General features: G+C 45.5%; 1 protein-coding gene across 3 annotated transcripts in view; it reads left to right on the forward strand.

Annotated features, from left to right (window-relative positions):
- The first annotated feature begins 5,836 nt into the window (after nt 1-5,836).
- Nucleotides 5,837-25,999, forward strand: part of pdlim1 (PDZ and LIM domain 1 (elfin)) — a 106,864-nt gene continuing 86,701 nt past the window's right edge. Inside the window, exon 1 of one of the 3 annotated variants that reach the window (XM_085970217.1) lies at nt 5,837-6,102. In XM_085970217.1, coding sequence (XP_085826343.1) covers nt 6,007-6,102 — 96 coding nt within the window. In that variant the 5' untranslated portion in view covers nt 5,837-6,006. The remainder of the gene's footprint in view (nt 6,103-25,999) is intronic. The other 2 variants (XM_085970218.1, XM_085970219.1) reach the window with 2 other exon arrangements.

The raw sequence follows: 25,999 nt of genomic DNA on the forward strand, positions 1-25,999 counted from the left end.
TAATCTGTAGGCAGCTACCAGCCCTTTAGTTGTGGCTGTATTAGTGAGTATTTCCTTGATGGAACCCATTACATGCCCCCCCTGAGTTGCCGTGAGAACATAGGCGTATATTTGAACCCAGTTGTTGCACTGGTTTAATGGGGGAATTAAGTCTGAATTAGTATCATTTGCAGTAGTTGCCTCAGGTGTTGGGCATTCCAATCTTGGCAACAGGTTTCCAATTTATCAAGGTTAGTTAGAATCCAGCAGGTTTTTTCCTGGCTGGTGTTTCCTGGTCTACCACACATTGTGTAGATAGCGCTCAGGTTTACTTGACCTAGGGGTACAATTTGTGGTTGCTGGGGTTGGTTTACTGGACCAGCAATCATTGCGCCTCCAGCATTTAGATAAGAGTGAGCTAGTGCCTGTCGGCATTTATTATAATGGATTCTAAGCTGTCTATAGTTTTCTCGAAGATTGTTGTCTTTTAGTTCACCATGAGCTTGCCACCTTAACCGGAATCCATGGACACCAGGAGCATAGGCTGCTCCGGGTCCTGCTATTTGGCCATGGTTGCCACCACCTTGTTGGGCACCGTTCATTAGGCCTCCGAATTGTGCAGGTGTGCACTTTATCATTAAGGAATTTAGTGGATTTGGAGTATTTGCTTGATTATCCCACAGGATATTCTGTATCCCCTGGTTCTGGGGATCTACATTAATCGTGCCATGAGTTCTAACGGCTCCTTCGGCATCAAAGCCTTCTATTTCAAAAATTATCACTTGGTTTTGTGGAGGCACAGGGCTAGGATTATTTCCCCTAATAAAGCAATCGTTTAAATTTTCTAATAAGAAGACTTGGCCAATTCCGACAGGGTTTGCCATTTTGTCAAGATCTAACCTCGGTTAGGGTTTAATATTTCATCAAGACCTAACCTCGGTTAGGGTTTAAAATGAACTTTATAAGAAGCTTCTAGACCTCAATGGTATTTTGAGGGAGATCAGATTTGAGTTCTACAAGGCCTGATCAGGGTCTTGTCATCTCTAGAGACTTAAATCTAGGTCTTAGAACCAGTGTCAGTAAAACACTCCTTCTATTCTTAACAATCTACAAGATGGATATAGATATAAATATAAGTATAGGTTCTGTATCACCTTGTTAACACACTCATTGGGCACCAACTGAAGGGATCATTACTAGTCCTAGCCCTTTTGGGCTACCCCAGATCAGGCATATTCCCCAGATGTTCACCTTCAACTAAAGTTAGAGATAGTTGAATTCTATAAGACGCTTAAATGGGTCTAAAGGTTCAGGCCATCTCTCCCTAAAGGAAAGTAACGACTGAAGATGTTACCATCCTCCGGATAGCACTTTTCATAAGTTTAACTAGACTGTAACCTTCCGGATATTATGAGGGTCCGGAATACCCCCCAGACTTCTGCTACTCCTTACAAAAGGAGGAACCAGTAGATGTCGTGTATTTGGATTTCCAAAAGGCATTCGATAAAGTGCAAAATAAAAGGTTACTGCACAAGATAAGAGCTCATGGTGTTGGAGGTAACATATTTGCATGGATAGAGGATTGGCTAACTAATAGAAAACAGAGAGTCGGGATAAATGAGTCATTTTCAGATTGGCAAACTGTAACTAGTGGTGTGCCACAGGGATCAGTGCTGGGGTCTCAACTATTTACAATCTACATTAATGACTTGGATGAATGAGTTTGACAGGGTGGATGCTGGGAGGATGTTTCCCCTCATGGGGGAATCTAGAACTAGGTGGCATAGTTTCAGAATAAGGGGTCGCCCGTCTAAGACGGAGATGAGGAGGAATTTCTTCTCAGAGGGTTGTGAATCTTTGGAATTCTCTACCCCAGAGAGCTGTGGAGGTGGAGTCAGTGAATATATTCAAGGTGGAGATTGACAGATATTTGAGCTACAGGGGAGTTGAGGGTTACGGGGAGAGAGCGGGAAAGTGGAGTTGAGGCCAAGATCAGATCAGCCATGATCTTATTGAATGGCGGAGCAGGCTCGAGGGGCCGAATGGCCGACTCCTGCTCCTATTCCTTATGTGCTTATGTTTATCATTAAAACAGATGATCTGATCATTATCACATTGCTGTTTGTGGGATCTTGCTGTGCACAAATTGACTGCTACATTACAACAGTGATTACGCTTCAAAAGTACTTCACCGTCTGTAAAGCGCTTTGGGACGTCGTGAGGTTGTGAAAGGCGCTATATAAATGCAAGTTCTCTCTTTTCTTTCCATATTTTAGATCACTCTTATGGGTGAGTCCCAACTCACTCATCCTTTGAGAATGTCTACCCCTGCCTTGAAATTTAGATCAGGTTTGGTAATGTGCCCGGGAAATATACAGGAAACCCTGTCTGGAGATTGCTTTCATCGCCTGGACTCATCCGAGGCCCCCATAAGATCTCACTGCAGTCTTCGAATACAACAGAGGAACACATCAGATCTCATTTTAAGTTTAAAATATCAAACAATTGTATGCTACAAAAGATAAACAAGCAAAAAATTAAAACCCACCCATCCCCCTAACTCCCCGAGTGGACAACCTAATAAAAAGATCACTTTTCTAAGAAAACTAACACTTTATAAATAACTTTTAGAGTTATTTTCTTAGAATTTCTCACCACTAATCAATCTAAATTGTTTCCTCAAAATTCAAACTGAATTAAAATAAAATGTTTCTAGCGTTTCAGCTGCCTGGTTCCTTTCCGTAGATTTTCAGATTGAATCGGTCTTTTAGATTCCAGAAAGGAGTTACTGGGATTTCCTGGATTTTGAATATCGAACCACTCAAATTTTTAAATGGACTGTCCATCTTATACAAACTGAGCCGTGAACACATGCAGCCTTTCCATTTGGATTATTCCTCTCTCCAGACTATAATTTGCAAAGTTAGCTTGGTGCAGGAATCTAATCTGCAGCTGGGTTTTCCGAACTGCTTGTACTCTGATTGGATTTAATGGCACAGCCACTAACCGCAAAATAGACTAAATTACCTCATTTTGCTCGCATGGCATGAGATGAATGTAATGTTCAAGCAAGACTCCATGTCAAGCACAGATCTCTTGCTTGAGTCCAATGGTACAGTACTGCAATCACCTTATCTGAGGAAGGATGTCCTTGCCATGGAGGGAGTGCAAAGAAGATTCACCAGACTGATACCTGGGATGGCAGGAATGACGTATGAAGAGAAATTGGGTCGATTGGGCTTATACTTGCTGGAGTTTAGAAGAATGAGAGGGGATCTCATTGAAACTTATAAAATTCTAACAGGACTAGACAGACTAGATGCAGGAAGGATGTTTCTGATGGTCGGGGAGTCCAGAACCAGGGGTCACAGGCTAAGGATAAGGGGTAAGCCATTTAGGACTGAGATGAGGAGGAATTTCTTCACCCAGAGAGTGGTGAACCTGTGGAATTCTCTACCACACAAGGCAGTTGAGACCAATTCATTAAATATATTCAAGAAGGAGTTAGATATATTTCTTAAGGCTAAGGGGATCAAGGGATATGGGGAGAAAGCAGGGACAGGGTACTGAATTTGGATGATCAGCCATGATCTCATTAAATGGCGGAACTGGCTCGAGGGGCCAAATGGCCTACTCCTGCTCCTATCTTCTATGTTTCTATGTATCACCATGTGTCAGCTGTGGCTCAGTGGGTAACACTCTCTCTCTCGCCTCTGCGTCAGAATGGTTGTGGATTCAAAGTCCCACTCCAGAGATTTGAGCACAAAACTGACACTCCAAAGCCGTGCTGAGGGAGTGCTGCACTGTCAGGGGTTCTGTCTTTTGGGTGAGATGTTAAATCGAGGCCCTGTCTGCCCTCTCAGGTGGATGTAAAAGATCCCACGGCACTATTTCGAAGAAGAGCAGGGGAGTTATCCCCAGTGTCCTGGGGCCAATATTTATCCCTTAATCAGCATAACAAAAACAGATTATCTGGTCATGATCACATTGCTGTTTGTGGGAGTTTGCTGTGTGCAAATTGGCTGCTGGGTTTCTTACATTACAACCGTGACTACACTTCAAAAATACTTCATTGGCTGTAAAGCGCTTTTGGATGTCCTAAGGTTGTGAAAGGCGCTCTAAAAATGCAACCTTTCTTTCTTCTATCAAAGCTGTTTGCCAACTTGTTGGTAATAAAGATGAGTGAGCTGATCTCCGCCAGGCCAGCAGATGGGATATCACAACTGGCTTCAGCTATTTTGTACTTGGGAGGGTAAAAATCAGCCAAGGTTCCTGCTCCTGACTGCTGTCCGGTGATCGCCCCCCCTTGCTGGAAATTGCAGGTATGTGGACATCAGGTGAGGCTGGAAGGTGATGCCCCCCACAGTCAAATAGCACACCAGCACCAGTACGATAGCAAAATACTGCGGATGCTGGAAATCCGAAATAACAACAGAAAATGCTGGAAAAACTCAGCAGGCCAGGCAACGTCTGTGGAGAGAGAAATAGAGTCAACGTTTCAGGTCGAAACCCTTCGTCAGGACTGAGAAAACACAGGAAATGAAACAGATTAAAAGGCCAGTTTGGGGGCTGGGAAATGGGGATGAAAGAACAAAAGAAGTGAAGAGACATTAAGAGGTATTCAAAACGAGACCAGATGGTGATAGGACTAGTGGAGACAAAAGACGGCTCTAGATGAGGTGTGAAATGCGCTGGGAGAATGGGAGACAGCTGCCATGTGGGAGAGAGGAAAAAGGGGGAAGGGCACAAAACAAAGGTGTGGATAAAAAATATTATAAAAATGTAATAGGGGCCGAGGTTATGATCTGAAATTGTTGAACTCGATATTGAGTCCGGAAGGCTGTAAAGCGCCTAATCGGAAGAAGATCAGCACACCAACACTGTGCAGGCTCACTCACAAAGCATGGCCACTTGGGCCGGGGTACCAGAAACCTGCCGACAGCCGTGGAACAATACACCCCACGCCCCAGGGAGAAGGGAAATACCAAATCCTCGCTGGACTTGATGTGTGTGCTGAAGTCATGGGTCGGTTTCAAATGTCGCCCCTCCCAAAGAGAATAATGTTGCTGTGCAATTCCTCAGGCGGACAAACCTCTACAAAAACAGGAGAACGCGTCACTATCTGGTAACAAAAGTCAGAGGAAGTTCACGGGACAGCGATAAACTCAAACTCACTAATAATGTATTTCCCTGCAGCCTGAGTGAGGTACAAAGCGAGCCCAGTCACAGGGCGGGGCTGGGGCAAGTTGCGCTGTGTGCTGATGGGATATTTCATTGGAAGGCCTGTGGGGCTGGCTGAGTTTCCAAAGAAAGAAATCGGCGCTTGAGAAAACAAAGTAAAATAGTGCAGCATATATAAAATAATAAAAATGACGTGAGCAGCACATAATGGTTAAAGGATGGTCTTATTGATTGACCAGGAATGTGAGATAGTCTGTACACACACACAGGGAATGTTCCTGTTGTGGTTTGTAAGGGACGCGTTTCCCCGGAAACACAATACAAAGTTTAGATTGCGAGAAGATTATTATTGTTATATATGCATGACAGGGGATACACGTAAGATTGCTGTTTAACACGGCAAGTGGCCTTTCAAACATCTTGAGTTGATTTTTTGCAGCATTGCTGTCCTTATCAGCCCCTGGAAATCTGCATAAGCGTTCAATGCAAATGTTGGGAACTGGGTGAGGGAGATCTGTCCCCTTGTAGTCTCGTGGAGCAGAATTGAAAACTTTATTATATATATATATATAATAAATAAAAAGAAGATCGATCTTTAGTGAAGGGGCGTGGGTACAGCGCTGGACTGAGAGGAGGCGGTCCCGGAGTGCAAACACCATACAAGGCAACAGGGCGAGGGACTGGCTGACGTAAGTTGGCCGCACACAATAAAACACACACCAACCTTGGGAATTACTCCACTCCTTCACAGTTTAACCCAAATCCCCAGCAGCAGGAGCGAGCTGTGGTCCGGGACAAGGCAGTGATTGCAGCCCCTCACTCCCAGACCCCCGGCTCCCCTCCACAATGTCCCAATTTCGGATCAATCTGTTTGGCCCGGCGCCCTGGGGTTTCAGGCTGGTCGGAGGAAAGGACTTCGAGCAACCGCTGACCATCTCCCGGGTAAGGCACAGGCCGCCGTCTGGTCATTTCATTGTTTTGGTTTAAATTCTTGTCAATTTCGGAAATTGACCGGGGGGGGGGGGTGGTGGGAATGGGCTCGGCTGCCTCTCCCCGGGGCTAATTCTTTCCAAATGGGAAGACCCGAGACTTTCTAAGCTCCAACAAAGGAGGCCCTTGAGACTAAAGTACACTTGGTCTCGGCTCGGTGAGACTGCAGCTTGGCTGCCCGCTCTGGGTGTGAGAGCTGAGACTCACAGGTGATACTGAAGCTCACTGACTGTGTACAGGATGTACCTCTGTCTCCCATCCAATCAAGTACAGAGGGGGGGCGCATCAGGCCATTCCAAAATTGTGCACAGAGTAGAGGTGGACTGAAGATTTTTATTCATTCTCGGGCTGTGGGTGTTGTTGGCAAGGCTGGCATTTATTGCCCTTCCCCAGTTGCCCTTGAGAAGCCGCCGCCTTGAGCCGCTGCAGTCCATGGGGTAAAGGTGCTCTCGTGGCGCTGTTCGGTACGGAGTTCCAGGATTCTAACCCAGCGATGATAAGGGCTCATTCACAGAGCAAGAACATTATTGTGGGGGTGGCTGATTGTGGCCAGGGAGCGAACATTCCACTGCAGTTGTTAATTGACATTGATGTACTGGTGGCTTCCCCACCCTCCCAGATACTGTTGAAGTTTGAAGTCGAGCTGAACACCACTATTATTTAATGACACAGGACTGGGAGGATTTTGGAGACTGTTGATGGTGCTGTTTGAGTTTATTGCAGATTACAGGCTAACCTTGTGCATATGGGGAAACTAGAACGACTTACTTCTCCCAGTAAAATACTATTGTCTGACTGACGTTGGGAGGTTTATGTGTAATTTTAACCATGAACCGAGTGGTTCCTGGGCAATAACCTGACTAGGTTAGACTTGAGGACAGTCTTCCGAAAGGCTGAGAAGGTGCGTTGAAGGGAGAACCAGCACACTTTCAAAAAGGAATTGGATAAATACTTGAATGGGGGAAAAAAATTGCAGGGCTGTGGGGAAAGAGCGGGGGAGTGGGACCAATTGGCGAGCTCTTTCAAAGAGCCAGCACAGGCATGATGGGCTGAATGGCCTCCTTCTGTGTTGTACTTGGGCAAACAGACTGAGCTCTCCTGCTGCTGATCTCAGCCCTCTAGGGAGGGCACTGAGTAAGAGGCCAGGTGCTTCCCGACAAGAGGGAGGAAGGAAAATCAAAGGAAGAGTCCTCCTAATGCGATAGCAAAATACTGCGGATGCTGGAAATCCGAAATAACAACAGAAAATGCTGGAAAAACTCAGCAGGCCAGGCAACATCCGTGGAGAGAGAAACAGAGTCAATGTTTCAGGTCGAAACCCTTCGTCAGAACTGAGGAAAAAAAGGCAGGAAATGAAACCGATTAAAAGGCCAGTTTGGGGGCTGGGAAATGGGGGAGGGGATGAAAGAACAAAGGGAAGGTCAGTGAGAGGTGAGGAGACATTAAGAGATATTCAAGGTGAGACGAGATGGTAATAGGACAGGTAAAGAAACAAACAATGGCTCTAGATGAAGTGTGAAATGTGCTGGCAGAGTGAGAGACAGCTGCCATGTGGGAGAGAGAAAAAGGAAAAGGCACAAACCAAAGGTGTGGATAAAATATATAAAAATATAATAGGGGCCGAGGTTATGAACTGAAATTGTTGAACCTGATATTAGAAACATAGAAACATAGGAGCAGGAGTGGGCCATTCAGCCCTTCGAGCCTGCTCCGCCATTCAAGGAGATCATGGCTGATCATCCAAACCCTAGCACCTGGTCCCACCCAAGCCCTATCCCCGTAACCAATCCCCCCTAACACTAAGGGTCAATCTTTATCATGACCAATCAACCTAACCCGCACATCTTTGGATGAGTCCGGAAGGCTGTAAAGTGCCTAATCGGAAGATGAGGTGCTGTTCCTCGAGTTTACGCTGAGCTTCCGTGGAACAATGCAAGAGGATGCGGACGGTGAGGCCCGAGTGGGAATGGGGTGGTGAATTGAAATGACAGGCGACCGGAAGCTCAGGGTCACCCTTACGGACTGAATGGAGGTGTTCGGCAAAGCGGTCACCCAATCTGCGTTTGGTCTGTCTCGGCGAATACAGTATACTAGATTGCAAGAAGTACAAGTAAATCGCTGTTTCACCTGGAAGGGGTGTTTGGGGCCCTGCACAGTGGGAAGGGGGGAGGTATAAGGGCAGGTGTTGCATCTCCTGCGCTTGCACGGGAAGGTGCCGGGGGAAGGGGTGCTGGGGGTGATAGAGGAGTGGACTAGGGTGTCTCGGAGGGAGCGGTCCCTATGGAATGCTGGGAGGGGAGTGGGAGGGAAGTTGCGTTTGGTGGTGGGATCACGTTGGAGGTGGTGGAAATGGCGGATGATGATCTGTTGAATGTGGAGGCTGGTGGGGTGAAAGGTGAGGACAAGGGGAACCCTATTGTGGTTCCGGGAGGAAGTGGCAGGGGTGAGGGCAGAAGTGCGGGAGATAGAACAGACATGGTCGAGGGCCGTGTCAACCACGGTAGAGGGGAATCCTCGGTTGCGGAAAAAGGAAGACATGTCGGAAGCACTGGTGTGGAAGGTGGCATCGTCGGTGCAGATGAGACGGAGAAACTGGGAGAATGGAATAGAGTCCTTACAGGAAGCGGGGTGGGAGGAAGTGTAGTCCAGGTAGCTGTGGGAGTCAGTGGGCTTGTAGTGAATGTTGGTCAATTAGTGTGTAGACACGATAAGAAGACCTATCCCCAGAGATGGAGACGGAGAAGTCGAGGAAGGGATGAGTTGGCGATGGACCGTGTGAAGGTGAGGGAAAGGTGGAAATTGGAGGCAAAGTGAATGAAATTGTCTAGTTCAGGGCGAGAGCAGGAAACGGCACCGATAGTCATCAATGTACCGGAAAAAGAGGGAGGGGTCCCGAGTAGGACTGGAACAAAGAGTGTTCCACATATCCCACGAAAAGGCAGGCATAGCTAGGACCCATGCGGGTACCCATAGCAACACCTTTTAATTTGGAGGAAATGAGTGGAGTCAAAGGAGAAGTTGCTCAATGTGAGAACAAGTTCAGCCAGGCGGAGGAGGGTGGTGGTGGATGGGGACTGGTTGGGCCTCTGTTCAAGGAAGAAGCGGAGCCTTAGCTCACAGCACTGGCTGAGTCCTGGGGATAGCTTGCTCGCCTATCCCTGGTGACTGATGTACAAAGACTAAGAGAAAACACAGATTTGTACTGAGCAAAGCAGATCCTGTGAAATCCAGAGCTCCTAGAAAGAAAGACGTGTATTTATATAGCGCTTTTCACGACCTCAGAACATCCCAAAGTGTTCTACAACCAAGTACTTTTGAAGTGTAGTCACTGTTGTAATGTAGGAAACGCGGCAGCCAATTTGCGCACAGCAAGCTCCCACAAACAGTAATGCGATAATGACCAGATAATCTGTTTTAATGATGTTGATTGAAGGATAAATATTGGCCCCAGGACACCGGGGATATCTCCCCTGCTCTTCGAAATAGTGCCGTGGGATCTTTTACTTCCACCTGAGAGCAGACGAGGCCTCGGTTTAACTTTTCATCTGAAAGATGGCACTTCTGACCATGCAGCACTCCCTCACTGGTGTGTCAGCCTAGATTTTTTGCTCAAGTCCCTGGAGTGATACTTGAACCCACAACCCTCTGACTCAGAGGCGAGACTGCTACACACTGAGCCAGAGCTAGGTAGGTGGCTTATATATTTGGGACAAATTTTGCTTTGTGGAGAGTGTGGCCTGGAGTGATGCGAGGCTGATGTTTGAAATGGTGGCCCGGCCTGGTGTTCCAGGTGCTGCTTCCGTAACAACGACTTATCTTGAGCCTCACGCTTGTGATTATGGTGGTGAATTGTCCAGTAATATGCTTCATAGTTGTAAACTGCATGTTCATAGAGTCGGTGAGTGATGCGCTATCAATTACTCAAAAGACTGAGGTTAAGCGAGTAACTAACAGGCTTTTATTAACAAGAGAATGAAGGTGTGCCTCGAGTGGTCGACCAGTCCAGAATACAGAGGGACTGTGGAGCAGTCACCTTTATACCTGGACTCGTGGGAGGAGTCAGCCGAGGCATGTACAGACATGTACACAGTGGAATACAAACAGTGGTTTACCACAGTGAGGAATTGCATTGTGAAGTTGCACGGTTTGGGGGACTGGGTGCCATGGTGTTGGCATGCTTTTCTTTCCAGTCTGGGACTTGGGGTTGGATCCAGTCAGTCTCGTGGAACCGAAAGGCTCCTGGGCTACGATAACCCTCCATGAAATGAGATTGAACAATCTGATCCCAGTTCCTCCTGGATTTGAAACCACCGCACAAAACTGGTCCTAAAACTGGCGTCTTATTGAGAAGCCAGAAAGATGCTGATGTCAACAAGGAGAATGTCTCGCTGGTGTTCCCATGGGCTTGCAGCTACAACTAAATGTGCTAGACCTTATTTGAGGTGCTTGATGCTGATGCTGGCTGCCTGAAATGATGAGCACAGGATGACTAACCTCCCGGGTTCTAGCCTGGGATGGAGGGTTGCCTAGTTTAACTGCATGTCTATTACCTAAACTACCTGCAATAAAATAACATTCTCTGTGGATGTGCCTTCAACACCTTCATATGTACTATAAACTGCCAACACAAATTTACTGCTGTTTGACTGCATCTTTTGTCTAGGCCCTAAGCTCTGAACTTCCTTCCTTAAAGCTCTCTCTGCTTTTGATCACCTGTCCTAATATTTCTTCAGGTCTGACATCCAGAATTGGATGAGCAGACATTTTCTCCAATTCCCCACCATCTCTCTCTCTCTCTCTCTCTCTCTCTCTCTCTCTCTCTCTCTCTCTCTGTCCCTCATCCATGCCTTTGTTACCTCCAGTCACCTTCCACCCTTTTGTAAACTTGAGCTTATCCAAAACTCTGCTGCCCGTACCCTAACTCACACCACAACCCCTGTGCTCACTGATCTACCTTGGCTCCCGGTCCGGCAAAGAATTGAATTTACAATTCTCATCCTTGTGTCCAAATCCTCCATGGCCTTGCCCCTCCCTCCCTCTGTAACCTCTTCCAGCCCTACGACCCTCTGAGATCTCCGCGCTCCTCTAATTCTAGTCTCTTGCACATCCCTCATTTTCATCACTGCACCATTGGTGGCTGTGCCTTCAGCTGCCTAGGCCCTAAGCTCTGGAATTCCCTCCCCAAACTTCTTAAAAATTCTTAAACTAAAAAAAAAAAACCTGGTTTCAGTAAAAGTGGCCATTAAGCTATTGGATTCTTGTAAAAACCCAACTAGTTCACTGATGTCCTTTTTAGGGAAGGAAACCTGCCATCTTTACCCGGTCTGGGTCTATATGTGACTCCAGTCCCACATCAACTTCCCTCTGGAATGGCCGAGCAGGCCCCTCCATCACATCAACATTGACTCAACCCCCACCTTCTCAGGGATGCACAATAAAATCCGGCCTTGCCAGCGATGCCCACATCTCAAATTAATTTATTTTTAAAACAGAAAGAAGGTGTCAGCTTGTAGTTTGGTTGTGAGCTGTGCCTGGCCCTGTCCTCCACTTAGTTTGCACTAATTGGCACAAAATTGGTCATCACACTAAATAGCTGGTGTGGGAAATGTAGGAGAAAGAAAGGAACAACTCTCATTTGTATAGCGCCTTTCACAACCCAAAGCGCTTTACAGCCAATGAAATACTTTTGAAGTGTAGTCACTGTTGTAATGTCGGAAAAGCGGCAGCCAATTTGCGCACAGCAAGCTCCCACAAACCGCAATTTGATAAATGACCAGATAATCTGTTTTCGGTGTTGGTTGAGGGATAAATATTGGCCAGGACACCGCGGAGAACTCCCCTGCTCTTCTTCAAAATAGTGTCCTGGGATTTTTTACATCCTCCTGAGGTCCACCTTGGTTTAACGTCTCATCCGAAAGATGACAGCTTGAACAGTGTAGCGCTCCCTCAGTACCGCACTGGAGTGTCAGCCTGGATTATGTGCTTGAGTGGGACTTGAAGCCAAACCAACTTGACTCTGAGGCGAGAGTGCTACCCACTGAGGTAAGGCTGACAAAACAAAGATCACACTGCAGAATGGGATGCTGGATTTTAAAATGTTGTTTATGGGATGTGGGCATCGCTGGCAAGGCCGGCATTTATTTCCCATCCCTAATTGCCCTTGAGAAGGTGGTGGTGAGTCGCCTTCTTGAACCACTGCAGTCCGTGTGGTGAAGGTGCTCCCACAGTGCTGTTGGGGAGGGAGTTCCAGGATTTTGACCCAGCGACGATGAAGGAACGACTGATATATTTCCAAGTCAGGATGGTGTGTGACTTGGAGGGGAAGTTGGAGGTGGTGGTGTTCCCATGCGCCTGCTGCCCTTGTCCGTCTAGGTGGAAGAGGTCGCGGGTTTGGGAGGTGCTGCTGAAGAGGTTGAGGTGGGACGGGTGGGGGGCATGGTGGGAGGGGGAAGAAGAGTTTGAGACTGTGCTGATGGCGGGGAGCCTCACCCACTGGCATCATGTATTTGTAATTTGGATGCGTACAGCCAAAACTGCCCAATCATTACTCCTGGTAAATGGTGGTCAGGTTTCCTGTGTACACGCCCAGCAGGCAAGACCCCCTGTTGGAATACAAAAGCAAAATACCGCAGATGCTGGAAATCTGAAATAAAACCAGAAAATGCTGGAAATACTCAGCAGGTCAGGCAGCATCTGTGGAGAGAGAAACAGAGTTAACGTTTCAGGTCGGTGACCCTTCCTCAGAACTGGAAAAAGTTAGAGATGTAGCAGATTTTAAGCAAGTGCAGGGGGGAGGGGAGGAAAGAACAAAAGGGAAGGTCTGTGATAGGGTGGAAGGCAGGAGAGATTGAGAGACAAAAGGTGTGATTGTACAAAGCAAAAGGAGATGGTAATGGGACAAGTAAAGAAACAAAAGATGAGTCTAGATGAGGTGTAAATGGGAATGGCAGAATCATCAACCGCTGCCATGTGAAACAATAGGGGCCGAGGTTATTGTCTGAAATTATTGAACTCGATGTTGAGTCCAGAAGGCTGTAAAGTGACTAATCGAAGACGAGGTGCTGTTCCTCGAGCTTACGTTGAGCTTCGTTGGAACAGTGTAAGAGTCAGAGGTCAGAGTGGGAGTGGAGCGGAGAATTAAAGTGACCGGCAAAATCACTGACTTAGAAAATTGGCTCTGTTAGTGAGGAAGAATAGGGGAGCATTACCTCGTAATGAGATGCACAATACCTGACCTGGGGTGCTTGGTGACGGGAACTAAAAGTGTTGTATTGACTAGCACTAAATTCAGGAAAAAGTGTGAACAAACCTCCACATCGTACGATGTTCATTTTAAAATAAATTGAAATGACATAGAATCCACAGCACAGAAACCAAGCGGCCCAATTGGTCTATGCCAGTGTTTATACTCCACACAAGCCTCCTCCCACTCTAATTGCCTCTTTCTACCCTGCCCGTTACCCTCTATTCCTTCTCCCTCATGTCTGCATCAAGCCTTCCCTTCAGTGTATCAGTGCTCTCTGCTTCACCCACTCCGTGCGGCAGTGAGTTCCACATTCTCACCACTCTGTGTAAAGAACTTCCTCCTAAATTCTTCATTTGATCTGTTAGTGACTATCTTATATTCATGCTCCCTTGTTCGGGACTCTTCCACAAGCGGAAACAGTGTCTCCACATCCACCCTATCTGTAACGTTTGCATATTGAATTATCATTGGCCTGCAGGCATCTGTAGGGACTGCTATTGTTTTGGAGGACCCAGGGTCCTGACTCCATCTTGTCCACACGGTGCTGTACTGCTGTGAGTCAGAACAAACCTAATGCTTCATTAAAAGAGTTTAAACTAATACTCCGTTGTCCTGCAAGTTATTAATTTTGTACAAAGTGTGCAAAACAAGACACTATCGAACGCCTTCATAATTTGAAAGACCTCTATCAGCTCTCCGCTTAGTCTTTTCTTTTCCAGAGAAAAGAGCCCCAGCCTGCTCTATCTTTCCTAATAGTTGCATCCTCTCAATTCTGGTAACATTCTTGTGACTCTTTTCTGCACTTTTTTCTGTGTTTCAATATCCTTCTTTGTGGTATGGAGACCAGAACTGTGCACAATACTCACAACCTGAGTGTGGTCTAACCAAAGTGCTGTATAAATGTAACATTATTTCCTACTTTTGTATTCTGTTCCTCTGGAACTGAACCCCAATACTTTGTTTGCACTCTATGAACTTATCAACTTGTGTTGCAATTTTTAGTGATTTATGTATCTATTCCCACATCTCTCTGCTCCTCTACTCATTTAGTTTCTTACATTCCAAGGAATAAGTGGCCTCTTTATTCCTCCTAAACCACCCCACAATTCGCTACATTGAATTTAATTTGTCATTTATCTGCCCAATTCACAAGCCTGTTCATGTCTTCCAGTATTTTAGTGCAGTATCCACGTTATTAGCATTTTTTTTATTAGTTCATAGGATGTGGGCGTCGCTGGCAAGGCCAGCATTTATTGCCCATCCCTAATTGCCCTTGAGAAGGTGGTGGTGAGCCACCTTCTTGAACCGCTGCAGTCCGTGTGGTGAAGGTGCTCCCACCGTGCTGGTAAGGAGGGAGTTCCAGGATTTTGACCCAGCGACGATGAAGGAATGGCAATCTATTTCCAAGTCAGGATGGTGTGTGACTTGGAGGGGAACTTGGAGGTGGCGGTGTTCCCATGCACCTGCTGCCCTTGTCCTTCTAGGTGGTGGAGGTCGCGGTTTTGGGAGGTGCTGCCGAAGAAGCCATGGCGAGTTGCTGCAGTGCATCTTGTAGATAGTACACACTGCAGCCACGGTGCGCCGGTGGTGGAGGGAATGAATGTTTAAGGTGGTGGATGGGGTGCCAATCAAGCGGGCTGCTTTGTTCTGGATGGTGTCGAGCTTCTTGAGTGTTGTTGGAGCTGCACTCATCCAGGCAAGTGGAGAGTATTCCATCACACTCCTGAATTGTGCCTTGTAGATGGTGGAAAGGCTTTGGGGAGTCAGCAGTTGAGTCACTCGCCGCAGAATACCCAGCCTTTGACCTGCTCTTGTAGCCACAGTTTTTATGTGGCTCGGCCAGTTAAGTTTCTGGTCAATGGTGACCCCCAGGGTCAAGGGGTAGTGATTAGACTCTCTCTAGTTGGAGATAGGCATTGCCTGGCATTTGTGTTGTGCAAATGTTACTTGCCACTTAACAGCCCAAGCCTGAATGTTGTCCAGGCCTTGTTGCATGCGGGCATGGACTGCTTCATTATCTGAGGAGTTGCGAATGGAACTGAACACCACAATCATCAGCGAACATCCCCACTTCTGACCTTGTGATGGAGGGAAGGTAATCGATGAAGCAGCTGAAGATGGTTGGGCCTAGGACACTGCCCTGAGGAACTCCTACAGTGATGTCCTGGGGCTGAGATGATTGACCTTCAACAACCACAACCATCTTCCTTTGTGCTAGGTATGACTCCAGCCAGTGGAGAGTTTTCCCTCTGATTCCCATTGTCCCGTTATTAGCTGTTCCCCAAATTTTGTATCATCTGAAAATCTTGACATTTCCTGAATCCAAATCATTTAAAGACTTGCATTTCTATAGCGCCTTTTATGGCCTCAGGATATCCCAAAGTGCTTTGCAGCCAATGAAGTCCTTTTGAAGTGCAGTCACTGTTATAATATAGGAAAAGGCGGCAGCCAATTTGCGCATAGCAAGATCCCACCAACATCAATGTGATAATGACCAGATAATCTATTTTAGTGTTGGTTGCGGAATAAATATTGGCCAGGACACCGGGGAGAACTCCTCTGCCTTTCTTCAAAATAGTGCCGTGGGATCTTTTACATCCACCTGAGAGAGCAGACAGGGGCCTCCGTTTAGCAGCTCATCTGAAAGACGGCACCTCCGACAGTGCAGCACTCCCTCAACACTGCACTGGGAGTGTCAGCCTGGAATTTTGTGCTCAAGTCTCTGGAGTGGGACTTGAACTCGCAATATTCTGACTCGGGCAAGAGTCCACTGAACCACAGCTGACTATTTATTTATTTATTTATTTATTTATTTATTTATATGGCGAACACCAGTGGTCCCATCGCGGATCCCTGCAGGACACCACTTTCTGCCAGTCTGAAATATGTCTCAACTCCTACTTTCTGTTTATGGCTATCTTTCAATCCATTCCGCTACCTGCTCCCTGACTGCACACACCTGAACTTTGCCTCTTGTGCAACACCTTCTGAAAGTCCATGTATCCCACATCCATTTCATTGTCTACTCTTTCTGTTACTTCCTCAAAGAGCTCAGTAAGGTTGGTTAAATGATCTGCCTTTTCGAGAACCATGTTGACTATTTGTGTGTCTAGATGTTTTGTTTTAGCAAAGATTCTGATGTCTTTCCAACCGCTGACATTAGCTAACTGGTCTATAGTTCCTGGGATTATATTCTATCTCACTTTTTGAAGATAGGAATTACATTTGGTGTTTGCCAGTCCTCTGGTCCTATTCCTTTTACTACTGAATGTTTCTGTCTGGATACTAGTGCCACTGCTATTTCCTTGCTAGTTTCCTTGAATATCGCTCAGTCCAATCCAGCTGGACGTGGAGTTCTGTCCTCAAGTTTGGCTAGTTTGTTTAGTATCTCCTTTCTTTTATATCTTAATTATTGTAATGTCCATCTTTAATTCTACGGTCGTCAGTTTCCCCCGTGTTAGCCTCTTCAGTGAAAACTCAGGCAATATATCTATTCAGTATCTCTGCCATTTCAATATCTTCTCCTGTGAATTTATCTTGCTCTTCCCTCAGTGGCCCTGTCCCTCTCTTAATTCTTGTTATTTATGTGCCTGTAGAGTATTTTACTATTTTTATATTCTTTGATATTTTCATTGCATATTTCCTCTTTGCCTTCCTAATTGTCTTTTTTTAACTCTTTCCTAACCTCACCATATTCCCTTTTGTCATCCTCTTTATTGTTTATGTACCTCACATATACGTTTTTCTTTAGATTCAATTTCATCCTTCCCTCTCTATTTAACCATGGCATCCCATACATCGCTAGTTTGTTCTTAATTTTAGTGGAATATATTTCCCTTGAACGCTATCAATCTCTCCTTTTAAATATTATTGTTCTGCCTCTTTGTCTCCAGTTTACCTTCCTTAACTCCATCCTCATTCCCTCATAGTTGACTTTTTTTTTCCAATCTGTTACTCTGGTTTTTTTTTCCAATCTGTTACTCTGGTCTTTGTACTATCTATACCTCTCTCAATCATTATCTTAAACCTTAAGATCGCTACTCCCTAGATGGTCTCCCATCACTAGGTCTAGCAGTGCTTCCTCCCTTGTTATGCTTCATGCATGTTGGATCAGAAAGAAGTCTTGTACACAGTGCTGGTTTTTTTTGTTGTTGAAGTAAATCTGAAGTTACTGCTTTCATCTAATTGTTTCTTACTTGTGGATCTTCATTAAGGTTTTATAATGGCCTCCAGCAAGAGAAATACTTACGACAATTGTAATACAGGATGTGGTTTAGGGCTGGAATGTCGAGCCTTTGAAGCACTCATTTGTTTGCCGTGTGTCCTGAAGGCAATGATTGTTGTAGAGGTGCAGTGGACACAGTCAGCTCTCCTGTACCTCCATGGCTGCTCTTCACGTGACAGTTGGTACGTTTTCTGACTGCGGCAGTTCAGCTGACCCCCCTCCAACCCTGTCTGAATTCCATACACGCGCACTTTTTCAGCAGGATGCGTACTGGTTGAAAGCAGGTACCCTAGGTGACCGACGTCATGGAATCGTACAATGTTCCATCACAGAACTGGGTCATTCAGCCCATCGAGTTTGTGCCAATATTTTTCTCCGCTTGTGTAGCCTAGCCTAATCCCACTCTCCTCACTCCCTAAAATCCTCTCTTTCAAGCAACTATCCAATTCCCTGCTGAAAGAATTTATGGATTCTGCTTCGACAACAGTTTGTGACAGAGAATTCCACATTTGGACTCCGCGCTGTGGCGTTTTAAATCTCCCCTTTAATTCTATGAGATTAAATTTGTAGCCATCCCATTGCCCAGTGGAAACACTCTCTCGTTATTTACCCTCTAGTGGCTCTTCATAATCTTGAAGGCCTCCTATTAGGTCACCCTTTAACCTTCTCAGCTTTTGTGAAAAGGCTGTAACTTCTCAAGTTCCTCTTCATAACTGTAACCCCTCATTCCTGGCAACATCCCAGTAAATCTACACTGCACCTTCTCCATTGCTTTTCTATCCTTATAATGGGATTCTCAAAACTGTACGCAATACTCAACTGCAACCCAAGATCTTGTACAAGATCAATATTGCCTCCTTAGTTTTAGTATTTTCTCTTTATAGGCACAAACCAAGGATTTTGTTTGCCTTTTTATGGTTTTATCTCCCAGTACTATGAGCTGTGTGTCTGCACACCAAGGGGATGGCCAGATACACACATTTTGTGTTGACTTTATGTTTTGATTGGGGTCACTTTTACCATTGTCTCGCTGAGAGACTCTTTTTCCTGTTGAAATTTCTTGTATTCATTCGAGGTCTAAAATACGTGATTGAGACAGAATGAATGTTTTTCAATACAATACCAAGTTAAAGGCACATGACACCGCCAAATGTGAAAGGAGGGTGAGGGAAATCGGGAAATAGTGATTAGTACATAGCAAGTTTAGGATTGAAAGTCTGTAAGAAAGAAGGATTTGCATTTCCACAGCACCTTTCGTGACCTCAGGATGTCCCAAAGTGCTTTACAGCCAATGAAGTACTTTACAACAGTGACTAGAATTTTTTTTTTTAATGTAGGAAACGCGGCAGCCAATTTGCACACAGCAAGCTCCCACAAACAGCAATGAAATAAATGACCAGATAATCTGTTTTAGGTGTTGATTGAGGGATAAGTGTTGGCCAGGATGCCGGAGCGAACTCCCCTGCTCTTCTTTGAATAATGCCTTGTAATTCGAAACGCCCACCCGAGAGGGCAGACGTCTCAACCTGCAAAATGGCAGCTCCGACAGTGCAGTGCTCCCTCAGCACTGCACTGGAGCATCGGCCTGGATTTTGTGCTTGAGTCTCTGGGGTGAGGCTTGAACCCACAACCGTTCTGACTCCTATGCGAGTGTGCTACCCACTGAGCCACAGCCGTTGGTGAAAGAATCAGTTGGAATTATTCACTGTTTTGGTCAGAAGGTGTGAGCTTTAAACTCTGGGATGATACGACGATGGTTCAAGTGCAGTCAAATCCAGTCATGTTCCAACAGTTAAACATTGGGCCCAGCCCTGTTGTGGCTGCATTAAATTATCTTGCCGTAAGCTGGGAAGATGCAAACTCTTTTTGTGCCATTTCCCTTCTGGGTAGGGATTGCGAGTGGCTAATTGCCAGGTTACATCGCCCTCCATGCTCATTAGCTGCTTGTTTATAACCGGCAATTCTGGATCTCCTGTTAATTGAAGCAGTCGAACAGTTTAACCGCAGGTAAAAGGTCAAAGAGCAGAAAGTCAATGAACGCTTGTACATGGGAGGTACGCAATGTGGGCCAGCCTTTTTCTGGAATGAGGTGAAGTCATAGGGTGAGGTAATCTTTTAGCCTTTTATTTTTTGCCATTTTTCTACCCCCTCCATTTCCTGAATGAAAGAACTTGCCTTTATAACGCAGTCCACAGTGCTTCACAGTCAATGAATTACTTTAGAAGTGTAGTCACTGTTATGTAGCCGAACATTTTTTAAAATTCATTTATGGGATGTGGGCGTCACTGGCAAGGCCAGCATTTATTGCCCATCCCTAATTGCCCTGGAGAAGGTGGTGGTGAGCCGCCTTCTTGAACCGCTGCAGTCCGTGTGGTGAAGGTACTCCCACAGTGCTGTTAGGGAGGGAGTTCCAGGATTTTGACCCAGCGACAATGAAGGATCAGCGATATACTTCTAAGTCCGGATGGTGTGTGACTTGGAGGGGAACTTGGAGGTGGTGATGTTCCCATGCGCCTGCTGCCCTTGTCCTTCTAGGTGGAAGAGGTCGCGGGTTTGGGAGGTGCTGCCGAAGAAGCCTTGGTGAGTTGCTGCAGTGCATCTTGTAGATGGTACACACTGCAGCCATGGTACGCCGGTGGTGGAGGGAGTGAATGTTTAAGGTGATGGGGGGGTGCCAATCAAACGGGCTGCTTTGTCCTGGATGGTGTCGAGCTTCTTGAGTGTTGTTGCAGCTGCACTCATCCAGGCAAGTGGAGAGTATTCCATCATGCCCCTGACTTGTGCCTTGTAGATGGTGGAAAGGCTTTGGGGAGTCAGGAGGTGAGATACTCGCCGCAGAATACCTAGCCTCTGACTTGCTCTTGTAGCCACAGTATTGCCATGGCAACCAATGTACATGCAGCAACATCCCATAAACAGAAAATGGCATGGACTTGAGCCCATAATCCAGGCTGACACTCCAGTGCAGTGCTGAGGGAGTGCCGCACTGTCGGATGAGATGTTAAACCGAGTCTGCCCTTTCAGGTATGTATAAAAGATCCCACAACGCTATTTCGAAGAAGAGCAGGGGCGTTCTCCCCGGTTTCCTGGCTGATATTTATCCCTCAACCAATACCTTAAAACAGATTATTAGGTTATTTTCACATTGCTGTTTGTGGGAGCTTGCTGTGTGTAAATTGGGACTGTTGTTCACTACAAAGAAGACTGTAAGTCAATTTGGAAAAAGATCGATCGGTTAGTTAATTGAATGGATAGGTCAGTTGAAAATTAGTGGAGAAAAGCTAGGTGATGCAATTTGAGAGGCCGACTAGGGAGAAGAGAGATACACTGAGCGATAAAACTTTAAAAAGGAGCAGAGAGACTGAGTGGGTCAGATACACCAATCTCTCTAAGTTGGGAGGGCAAGTTGATAAGACTGTTGAAACCCTGGGTTTTATAAATAGGGGCATCAAGTAAAAAGCAAAGAGTTAATGCTAAACCTGGACAAGTCCTTGGTTAGGCCACGGTGAGAAACCTGTAAAAACAGAAAATGCTGGAAATACCCAGCAGGTCAGGCAGCATCTGTGGAGGGAGAAACAGAGTTCACGGGCTGAATTTTGTCAATGGGGAGCTTTTGGAGGCGGGACTCCCACTTGTCGGGTTTTAGTCCCGTCTCCATCGACTTGTGGTCAACCCACGCTATTTTCCCTTGATTGACCTTGTTAAGCCCACCCAGCGGGCTTAGGCCAATTAAGGGGAAGCCGGTTATAGAGAACGTCAATGTATGACGTTTCAACTGTCAAATGTTTGGACATGCAGTGTTTTTATCTTTTCACCATTTAGAAAGTACCCTGTTCTATCCTTTTTAGGTCCAAAGTGGATGACCTCACATTTGCTTACATTGAAATCCAGTTTTGCCCATTCACTTAATCTATCAATGTCCCTTTGCACTTTTATGCTTTCATCTACCCTGCCTACAATGCTGCTTATCTTTGTGTAATTGGCAAATTTGGATATATGACTTTCTATGCCATCCTCTAAGTCGTTAATAAATGTTGTGAATAGTTGAGGCCCCAAAACAGATCCCTGCAGGACACCACTAGTCACACCCTGCCAATTTGAGTACCTACCCATTATCCCCACTGCCTGTCTCCTGCCGTTCAGCCAATTTCCTAACCAGGTCAATAATTTGCCCTCCATTCCATGGGCTTCTATCTTAGTTAACAGTCTCTTATGTGGAACTTAATCAAATGGCTTCTGGAAGTCCATATAAATAACATCCATAGACATTCCTCTGTCTACTACTTTAGTCACCTCTTCAAAAAAACTCAATCAGGCTTGTCAGTCATGACCTACCTTTCACAAATCCTCTCTCTCTGATCAACTGAAAATTTTCGAGGTGTTCAGTCACCCTATCTTTAAGTATAGACTCTAGCAATTTCCCCACAGCAGATGTTAGGCTAACTGGTCTATAATTCCGTGGTTTCCCTTCTTAAATAGCGGAGTGACATGCACAATCTTCCAATCTAAAGGGGTGGTTTCTGAATCTAGGGAACTTTGGAAGATTATAGTTAGGGCATCTGCAATCTGCTCCCCTTTAAAACCCTGGGCTGGAAACTGTCTGGTCCTGGGGATTTGTCACTCTTTAGTGCCATTATTTTTTTCATTACTATTATTTTACTTATGTTAATTTTATTGAGTCCCTGATTTCAATATTAGTTTCTTTGGGAGTTCTGGCATGCTATCCTCTTCCTCTACTGTAAATACTGACACAAAGTAATTATTCAACATGTCCACCATTTCCCCATTGTCATTGACAATATCACCACTTTCAGTATTTAAGGGGCCAACATTGCTCCTGACCACCCTCTTTTTTTCCTAATGTAACTGTAAAAATTCTTCGTATTGATTTTGATATCCCTTGCAAGTTTCTTTTCATACTCCCTTTTTGTAGTTCTTGCTATCGGTTTTGTGACCCTTTGCTGTTCTTTGTATTTTTCCCATTCCCAATCTGTGCTATTTTTGTATGCCCCTTCCTTTAGTTTTATGCTGTCCCTCACCTCTTTAGTTGTCCATGGATTTTTTTTTGGGCAAGTAGAACTCTTGCCCCTCAGGGGTATAAACTGGTTCTACATCGCATTAAATTCTTTTTTAAACATCTCCCACTGATCTTCTGTCATTTTACCCAGTAACAGATTTGCCCAGTTTACTGTGGACAGTCTCTGCCTCATCCCGTTGAAGTCGGCCTTACCTAAATCTAGAATCTTAGTACTGTAGCTGTTTCCCCCTTTCAAACACTACACTGAACTTGATCATGTTATGATCGCTATTGGAAAAATGTCACCAATTTTTTTTGTTTCAAAAATATACTTTATTCATAAAAATTTATTCAAATACATTACAGTACAATCCACAGATCATATTTTACATCGTATAGTCCAGGTTGAATACATTACATGGCAGTTTCGTTTGTTTCATTCCAGTTACATTTCAAATGTTATGTACATTTACATTCGGACAATTTGGTACATACGGCCCGAGGGTTTTTTTTATACTGGTTCCAGCCCCTTGGTGTACACCGGTGGGAGGGCCTTAAACTGTGGCCCTTCCCCATCGTGCCTTTGCAGCGGCGGCACCAACCTTTAGTGCGTCCCTCGGCACGTGCTCCTTGACCTTGGAGTGTGCCAGTCTGCAACACTCGGTCGTGGACAACTGTCACCATTTGCGAAGGCAAATATTCCAGAGATATAAAGATCAGACGAGCGAGCATGGGGAAAGGGCTAATTCAGTTGTTGTAGAGGCTGCTGCTCCGTATAACTGGGGCGGTTGGAACATTAACTGGAGCTACAGTGGGAGGTGTTGAACCTCCTTCTGAAACAGTTCAGCATTTTCAGGCAGGAGGGGGAGATTGGGCGGGCCGGGCACGTCCGACTTCGGAGAGCACAGTACTGTTGAAAGTTGAAGGGATCTGAAGTTTGGTCTGGTCTACAAATGGATTATCGGAAGTTTGATAGAATCTTGGTTCCATACTTTGAATTGCTATCTGCTGTGTGTACTTGTGTTCATAGTGGAAGATCTATCCCATTGCTTCAGCGTCCCAACCTGATGCAATAAATCCTGACTGTGTGATACTGCACAGTGTTTACTTTCATCTGGTGCTATTAGAAGGCCCAGTTGAAAATTAACACTGTCAGACAAGAACATTACGTAGTATGCAGATTGCTGAAATTTATCTTTTTATTGTCCTTTATCAGCAACTTTAATGTAGTAAAATGTCCCAAGGCACTTCACAGGAAAGTAATCAGAAAAAAAATTGACGCCAAACCTTGGTCAAAAAGGCCGGTTTTAAGGAGCGTCTTAAAGGAGGAGAGAGAGGCGGAGAGGTTTAGGGAGGGAATTCCAGAGTTCAGGGCCTTGGCAGCTGAAGGCACGGCCGCCAAAGGTAGAGCGATGATAATCGGAGATGCTCAAGAGGCCAGAATTGGCGGGCTGGAGGAAATTACAGAGCTCAAGATGGACGAGGCCATGGAGGAATTTTAAAATCGAGGCATTGGTGGACTGGTAGCGAGCACAGGGGTGATGGGTGAACGGGACTTGGTGCGAGTTAGGATACGGGCAGCAGAGTTTTTTTTTCTATTTTCACAAGTGACATCAGTGCTGGGAAATGCAACCTCCGATACTCCCAGGGCAGGTATAGCACGGGTTAGATACTGGCTTGGAGTTTCCATTCAATTCCACTTTTCTTTCTGGCGCAGTTCCCCCAATATTGGCAGATCCGGTGCAAAAGATCGCAGAATTTTAACCGCAGATTTCATTCAGCGCAACTCTGGGTTCTGCGATATTTTGCGCTAGTTTTAAAAACATCATGCTAGAAGCAGGCCCTGCCCACAAAACTGGCCGCACCCCCAGGATGAATGAATCACCTTTTGGGAGTTTCTCTAATTGTGCTCGTTTGCGGGCCTTTGCGGAGGCTCTAAAAAATTAAGCTGGAACTTTTGGGTGCAAGAACACTAAAGTTTTGAATGGTTTTGAATTTTTTTTAAAGGAACTCCCACAAGTCATTTTCAGTCATTTAAAATCAGGTTAATCCCAGCTGGTGGATTGACACTGTGATTTAAAATGCTTATTCTTTGTGATAAACCCATTTTCAGCTGTATTAATCAGCCTGCACCAAGTTACCGCTCTTAATTATTTCAAGGAATATTTTTAAAGCAAATTATAAAAAATAAAAAAACTTTTTTAAAACGCTGCCTGATTGCGCTGGTTCATGGCAGATTTTGCGTTCGGTGATATGCAAATAGGTTTGAGCGGAAACCTGAGAGGGTTGGGGTGGGGTGGGGGAAAATACACTTCCCAAAACGGGCCCCAATTTTGGGCGCACTCTGCGCCGGAATCGCCAACTGTGCCCAAAGCAGAAACGTTACCCCAGAGCGACGTTCCTGTTTAGCTGCGCATCCGCACAGTGATCTGCTGGTCCTGTGTAACCCACTCCGGGCGTTCTAATGTCAAAAACCACGCATATGCAGTAATTTGAATGGGCCGCGCACCAAAAAAAAATGACCGGGCACATTGCCCCAGAGTAAGTCTCTCTACACTGTCCCAACAATGCATCTCAACCACAACTCCAGAAGTCTGTTCCCTATATCACTTTTCTCTCGTCCGCTATCCTGTGGCCTCCCTGATTGGAATCGCCAATTTAGTGAATTTTTCTTTCTTTCTTCTTTCTTTCTCTCCTTTTCTCTCTTTTTCTCTCTCGCTCTCTCTCCTTTTCGCTCTCTCTCCTTTTCTCTCTCTCTCTCTCTCCTTTTCTCTCTCTCTCTCTCTCCTTTTCTCTCTCTCTCTCCTTTTCTCTCTCTCTCTCTCTCTCTCTCTCCTTTTCTCTCTCTCTCTCTCTCTTCTCTCTCTCTCTCTCTCCTTTTCTCTCTCTCTCTTTCTCTCTCTCTCCTTTTTTCTCTCTCTCCTTTTCTCTCTCCTTTTCTCTCCTTTTCTCTCGCTCCTTTTCTCTCTCTCCTTTTCTCTCCTTTTCTCTCTCTCTCTCCTTTTCTCTTTCTCTCTCTCCTTTTCTCTCTCCTTTTCTCTCTCCTTTTCTCTCTCTCTTTTTCTCTCTCTTTTTCTCTCTCCTTTTCTCTCTCCTTTTCTCTCTCTCTCCTTTTCTCTCTCTCTCTCTCTCCTTTTCTCTCTCTCTCTCCTTTTCTCTCTCCTTTTCTCTCTCTCTCTCTCTCTCCTTTTCTCTCTCTCTCTCTTCTCTCTCTCTCTCTCTCTTTCTCTCTCTCTCCTTTTCTCTCTCTCCTTCTCTCTCTCCTTTTCTCTCTCCTTTTCTCTCTCCTTTTCTCTCTCTCCTTTTCTCTCTCCTTTTCTCTTTTTCTCTCTCTCTCCTTTTCTCTCTCCTCTTCTCCCTC

This window comes from Somniosus microcephalus, chromosome 29, assembly GCF_052327205.1.
Source record: "Somniosus microcephalus isolate GS21.2 chromosome 29, FLI_Smic_1.0, whole genome shotgun sequence".
Classification (NCBI taxonomy): domain Eukaryota; kingdom Metazoa; phylum Chordata; class Chondrichthyes; order Squaliformes; family Somniosidae; genus Somniosus; species Somniosus microcephalus.